This window comes from Tupaia chinensis, unplaced genomic scaffold (assembly GCF_000334495.1).
Source record: "Tupaia chinensis unplaced genomic scaffold, TupChi_1.0 Scaffold000129_1, whole genome shotgun sequence".
Lineage (NCBI taxonomy): Eukaryota > Metazoa > Chordata > Mammalia > Scandentia > Tupaiidae > Tupaia > Tupaia belangeri.
The window spans coordinates 83,292-89,390 of NW_006159598.1; the positions used below are offsets into that span (position 1 = coordinate 83,292).

At 62.5% G+C, this 6,099-nt stretch overlaps 1 protein-coding gene across 1 annotated transcript in view; it reads left to right on the forward strand.

Moving 5' to 3' along the window:
• Positions 1–830: 830 nt before the first annotated feature.
• MYBPC2 (myosin binding protein C2) overlaps positions 831–6,099 on the forward strand; it is a 41,146-nt gene continuing 35,877 nt past the window's right edge. Inside the window, exons 1-8 of the mRNA XM_006144686.3 lie at positions 831–901; positions 1,907–2,077; positions 3,590–3,676; positions 4,241–4,327; positions 4,428–4,576; positions 4,889–4,949; positions 5,510–5,558; positions 5,734–5,793. Of these exons, the coding sequence (XP_006144748.1) occupies positions 2,059–2,077; positions 3,590–3,676; positions 4,241–4,327; positions 4,428–4,576; positions 4,889–4,949; positions 5,510–5,558; positions 5,734–5,793 (512 nt within the window). The 5' untranslated portion in view covers positions 831–901; positions 1,907–2,058. The remainder of the gene's footprint in view (positions 902–1,906; positions 2,078–3,589; positions 3,677–4,240; positions 4,328–4,427; positions 4,577–4,888; positions 4,950–5,509; positions 5,559–5,733; positions 5,794–6,099) is intronic.

Consider the following 6,099-nt stretch of genomic DNA (forward strand, 5'->3'; position numbering starts at 1 on the left):
GGACCAGGTCCCTTCCAGGAAAGGGAGAGGAGGAGGATTTCAGCCCTGTTGAGCCTTTGGCACATTTGAATCCACCCCGCCGCTCCGGTGGCCTAGAGGAAGGAGCGTGGAGGACCGGAGAGGCAAGGTGCACAGGGCCACCAGCCACCTGTGACAGTGAAGGAAACGGGAGGGCAAGAAGGGAGGGGCTGGCAAATGCCCTCCCCAGGGCCATCCCCAACAAAGGTACTTTTTGCAAACACTTTATTTTATTTTATGAAATAAAACAAAGTCAAAGTAGGCACACCTCCCATGGCCCTTTGTCAGGGACTGTGACCCTGCCCTCCACTGGCTGCCGCTGACTGCCCTGAGCGCCAGAAACCAGGGGCTTGAGATTCAGGCTCTGGGAGTTCATTTAATCTTTGCGTCTCCCTCTTTTCCCGCCAGTTAGAATTCTTCCCTTGGGACGCTGGTGGTGTGGTGGTTAAGGCACTAGACTCTCACATGGCAGACCACGGTTCTAGTCCCGGACCTGGTGGCTTGCTTTTTCTCACTTTCCCTCTCTGTCTCTGGTGAAATTTAAAAATAATGATAATAAATAAATAAGTAAAAATTCTTCCCCACCTTTCCGCTTCCACTTCTGTCTGTGCCTCTAGCCCCCTTTCTGGATTTCAATGTCCCCTCCCTCTGGGTCTTTGTCCTTCTCGGTCTGGATCGAGCCCTCAGGTTGCCACAGGGGCCAGGCTCCAGGCAGGGGGCCCCTCGACAATTTAGCCGGGCTCCAGGGAGCAGCATGGCAGTTTGCCGGGCAACCAATGACGTCACGCAGAGGCTGCTTCCGGGTTGGCTTAATGCCTCATAGGGGCGGGGAAGTTTCCGGCTCAAAGGGAATTTTGGAAAGAGGAAGGGGGAGATAAAGCGGGTAACTAGTTTGACCTCGCTCTGCGTTACTTCCCGGGAGGTCCCCCCACATCTTTCATACCCTTCCACCCCCTCTCACACCCACCTCGCCCTTCCACCCCGCACCACTTGCCCCCAAGTCCCGTCCCTTCCCCAGGTTCCTGCTCCTGGTCTCCATCTCCCCCACCCGGCGTCCAGCCACCGTTCCCATTCAGAAAGCCACAGGTCCCCCTGCCGGGAAGGGCGCCAACACCCGGGCAGCCCTCCAGGGCCTTCCCGGCCTCCAGCCGCCCCCTCCCCCGCGTCGGGTGCCGGCCGCCCCGCTCCGGGAACAGTCACGGGGTCCCAGGACAGGCAACCGGCCAGGCCGGGGCCCCAGGTGGCCCGGGTCCCGGGCCTTCGGGTCTGCCCACGCCTGGGAGGCGGGACTCCAGAGTCCCAGGGCCCAGGCGCCGTCCCCGGGGCCACAGAGACCTCCTCCCCCGGCAGCCGTCCTGCCGCCGCTGGGAAACCGGACCCTCCCTCCGGGCTCTGGTTTCCCGAAAACTCCTGACTTGCAGATACTAAGAATGGCTTTCTAGACCCTGCCTCGCCCCGCACCCCACGCCAGGTCCAGCACGCAGCCCTTCCCCAGAGTCCCAGGGCCCAGGCGCCGTCCCCGGGGCCACAGAGACCTCCTCCCCCGGCAGCCGTCCTGCCGCCGCTGGGAAACCGGACCCTCCCTCCGGGCTCTGGTTTCCCGAAAACTCCTGACTTGCAGATACTAAGAATGGCTTTCTAGACCCTGCCTCGCCCCGCACCCCACGCCAGGTCCAGCACGCAGCCCTTCCCCCTCCTCCCAGGACCCAGCGCCCAGGCCCTCAGCCTCCCTCCGGGACCGAGCACACGGCCCCAGGTCGAGGCGGCCGCCCCCGCCCCCGCCCTCCTCCCCGAGTCCTCCTCCGGCCCAGGTGTTCGAGCCCCCAGCCTCTGCTCCCCCGGGACCTGGCATTCCGTCTCTGTCTAGCTGTTATTTCTCGCCCTTTAGAACACGCGGGCGGAATGCGGGGCGGCCCGTCCGCTGCCTCAGAGCCTCCTGGGAGTTTCTGGGCTCCTTAAAGGGCTCCCCCTGGGGACCCACCTGTCCTCCCTCGCTGCGGACACAGCTGCGGTCAGCCGAGCGGGAGGAGGTGCGCCGACATGCCTGAGGCAAAACCAGGTGGCTGCCAGGACCCCCACCCTGTGCAGGGGTGGGGGTGCCCCTTTCTGAATGGGGATTTGGGGCTCCTATCTTTGCAGGGTTGGGAGAATGGGGTGACTTATCTGTATGAAGAGGAGCTTCCCTGTGGGGAATGGGGTCCCATATCTGTGTGGGGCAAGGGAGCCTTCTCTGCATGGGCAGGAGGGGGGTCCCTTCCTTGTGGGAGATGGGGTGTAGGTGGGGGCGATCCTCTCCCCTCAATGGTGAGAGGATTAATTTTTCTATATGGGACTTGGGAGGAATCTGGTGGAGTGGGGATTTTCTGTTTGTAAATTGAAGTTTCTTTCTCATTGGGGATGGGGGTTTCGCGTGTATAGGTGGGGGAGCCTTTGGACATTGGATCTACATTTGGGGATGTCGCCCTCTGGGTAGGGACTGGGCCACTTCTCTGAGTGAAGGGTGGGGCTACTCCGTAGGCTGTGGGTGACCGTGTGTTCAGAGATCGGGAGCTCCTGTCTGCATGGGACTCTGCGTAAGGATTGGGGGAGGGGATCTCCTTTCTATGAGAACTGGGACTTCCCTGTGTGGGAATTAGGGGCCTTCAAATAGGACTGGGGTTCTTTGTATGGAATTTGGGGACCTCTCTTTATTTGGGGATGAGACTTTTTTTTTTTTTTTTGAGAGGTTTTTGCTACAGGGCCTGTGCGCTTGCCAGAAAGACAGAGAGAGACAGAAAGTGAGAAATCACCCCCCAGGGGGGATAGCCACGCCACAATCCCTTCTCCTCCATTCTCCTCTGGGATCTTAGGCACGCACGCACACGTGCCCTGCGTGAGTTTAAGCCACTGGGTCCAGGACTCGAACCGCGGTCGACTATATGGGAGTCCAGCGACATAGCGTAATGGCTTTCTGCTGGTCTTTCTATGAGGACTTTCTATGAGGAAGTCAACATAGGAGACACAGCCCTTGAGGGGTCCCCCTCCTGGGGTGTCTGGTCTGCTGGCATCAGACCGATTGGCCGTGGGGTGGAGGTCCCACGGCTTGCTGTAGCCTGGACCACAGCGGCCCAGGACTAGCAGGCAGGGCAGGTGAGGGATGCTGTGGTCAGCATGAGGTGTCCGGTTTCCAGCCAGAGAAGGAGCTAATTATACCCCCAGGACCCAAAAGGTCAGGGCCTGTGGCCTGGGTGGATGGGGCATGGTCCTCCCACCCTTGGGTAAGGGAAACCTGATCCCAGACTCTCAGGATTAGAGATAAATTTACACCTAGGATGTGGGCGAGCTGAGTCTGAGGGAGGAGGGGCTGCCAGGTCTGAGGGGGGCTGGACTCCTGGGGTCTCAGGGAGGTATGGGGAGGAAGCGTGGACTCCAGGGTTTGGGGGGGCTGGACTCCTGGGTCTGGGGGCAGACCTGGACTCTGGGGGTTCAGGGAGGAGGGCCTGGACTCCCGGGGCTCAGGGAGGAGGGCCAAGGCCTCACCCCTCGCACTGGAAGAGGAGCATGTGCTCAACTGTCAACGTCGACTTCACAGCAGCCAAAAAGGCCCCCAAAGGCAAAGAAGCCCCCAAAGATGCCCCCAAAGAAGCCCCTAAGGAGGCTCCTGCAGAGCCCCCCAAAGGTGAGATGCTGACCCCGGGCTTCGCAGGTCTGGCCTCCCTCCGCGCCATGCCCCAGCCTTCCCTGAGGTCCCTGCACTCGGCCTGTCTCTGCAGCCCAGGGAGGACCGCCTCCCCTGCTCACCCTCCTCAGTGGCTTCCCAGTGCCCCGGGACAGAGCCCCAACCCCACCTGACCTCAGGCTCCCTCAGCTGGCCAGGGGGTCACCACGGCCTGCCCGCTCCGAGGGCCACGTATTTTAGTACAGTAGGGGGCATGTGCTTGTCGGACAGAGAGAGGGCGAAAGAGATCCCTGGGCGAGGCCCCTTCTCCGTGCAGTCTCTTCTATTCTCCTCTTGGGCTTTTGGGGCACGCGAACACACGTGCACACACACACGCACGTGCACACGCCCGTTCAGGACCAGCCCCACAGTCCACACGGGTGGAGACTGAGTCCTAGAGGGCGGAGGCCTAGCCAAGGTTGCATGGCCGCCTGGGTCAGGAAAACCACTGTCCCAGGGCCTCGGGTCTGACCCCCTCCCCAAGTGGCCTCCCCAGCCTTCTCAGACCTCATCTCGTCGCAGCAGAGGCCCATCCTGAGGACCAGTCACCCACCGCTGAGGAGCCCACCGGCGTTTTCCTGAAGAAGCCGGACTCTGTATCAGTGGAGACCGGTGAGGGGACCGGGAGAGGAAGGGCTGGGGGCCGGCCCGCAGGGCCTTGCTCAGTCCTCTGGCGAGGCTTAGGGCTCCTGACCGTCCCTGCCCGCCCCAGGGAAGGACGCCGTGGTCCAGGCCAAGGTGAACGGGAAGGAGCTCCAAGGCAAACCCACCATCAAGTGGTTCAAGGGCAAGTGGCAGGAGCTGGGCAGCAAGAGCGGGGCGCGCTTCTCCTTCAAGGAGGCCCACGACGCCGCCAGCAATGTGAGGCCCTGCGGGAGAGGGCGCGGGGCTGGGCAGCGCAGGCCCTGCGCTCAGAGGGCCACTGCTTCGGGGAGCACTGGGGGTTGTGCCTGGCACCAGGGGAGGATGCTCTGGTGGCGCCAGGCTGCCTTCCGGCCACAAGTGCATCTCCAGGAAGGTCTTAGGGAGTCGGCGACACGGTCCCGGGAGTTGAGATTGTCCGGGCCTCGGGGGCCGCCGAACTGGCCTCTGTTGGCCCCTCCCGGAGTGGGGGCTGGGGGCCGTGGGTGGCTCTGGGACAGAGTGGTGGGCACCCACCCCTGTCTGGCCCAGGTGTACACGGTGGAGCTGCACATTGGGAAGGTGGTCCTGGGGGACCGCGGGGATTACCGGGGTGCAGGCTTTTAGAGGAGGAGTCCAGGTTCAGGGACCAGAGAGTTCACAGCAGGGAGGCCATCTAAAGAGGAGAGCAGGAAGAGGTGTAGATTTGGGGTTCAGGGCCTTGGGGTGTGCATGCGAAGCCTCAAGAGGTTAAATCGTATAGATTTCAGGTTTGAGAAAGTAAGAGCTCGGGGAGCGAGGGGTGCAGGGGGTGCAGGTTTAGAGAATGAGTGTTCGGCTGGAGTGCGGGTGGACAGGGTTCACAGGAGGCTGTACAGATTTGGGGGCACGCATATGAAGCCCTGTGGGTGTATGGGCTCTGGGGGCTTCAGTATGGAGGGTCTAGGGAGCGAGATGGCCCAGGCCTGGGAAGAAGGCGTGCTGGGCCAGGCTTGGGGTCCAGGTGTGAGAGAGGGTGGTGCGTGGCAGCCGGGGACTGAGCTGGAGCTGGTTTGGCCCGCACAAGAGTGCGCTGGTCCCAGAGATGGAGGGGAGGGCCTGGAGCCGGGCTCTGGGTCTCCGATCAGGCCTTGCCGCCAGCTCACCTGGCCTGCCCGCCTCTCCTCTCCCCAGCTCCACGTCAGGATGCCTCGGGGCAGAGTCTAGAAAGCTTCAAGCGCACGTAAGTGACCCCAGGCCCTGGGCAGAGGGGTCTCCTGGTGTCTGGACCATGGGAATCTCTCCCTTGGAAAGAGGGGAGGTGGCAGAAGGGAGGCTCGGAGGGGCGAGGAGTGGGTCTGGGGTGAGTCCGGGGAACAGGACCTCAGTGGGCCCACAGCCCCTCTCCATGGCCACAGAGGTGAAGGGAAATCGGACGAAGCGGGTGAGCTGGACTTCAGTGGGCTGCTGAAGAAGAGGTGAGTCCGCCCGCCTGGCGGGGTTGGTGATGGGTGAGGCTCCACTGCCCCGTGGCTGCCCACTGCCGTTCCTGGGGTAAGCCCCCTACTGATCCTCTCCACCTCCTGCACCTCTGCACCCCCAGCCCATCCACTCATCTGCCCACCCCACCCACCCCTTCCTGGCCCTGCCCACAGCCCTGCCCAGTGAGCCCTCTGCCCATCCCCTCACCTCCTTCTCTCCCTCTAACCCCCCACCCTCACATCCCCTCTCCTGGTCACCAGACTCTCATTCCCCTACTCATCCACCCCCTCACCTGGCCACCC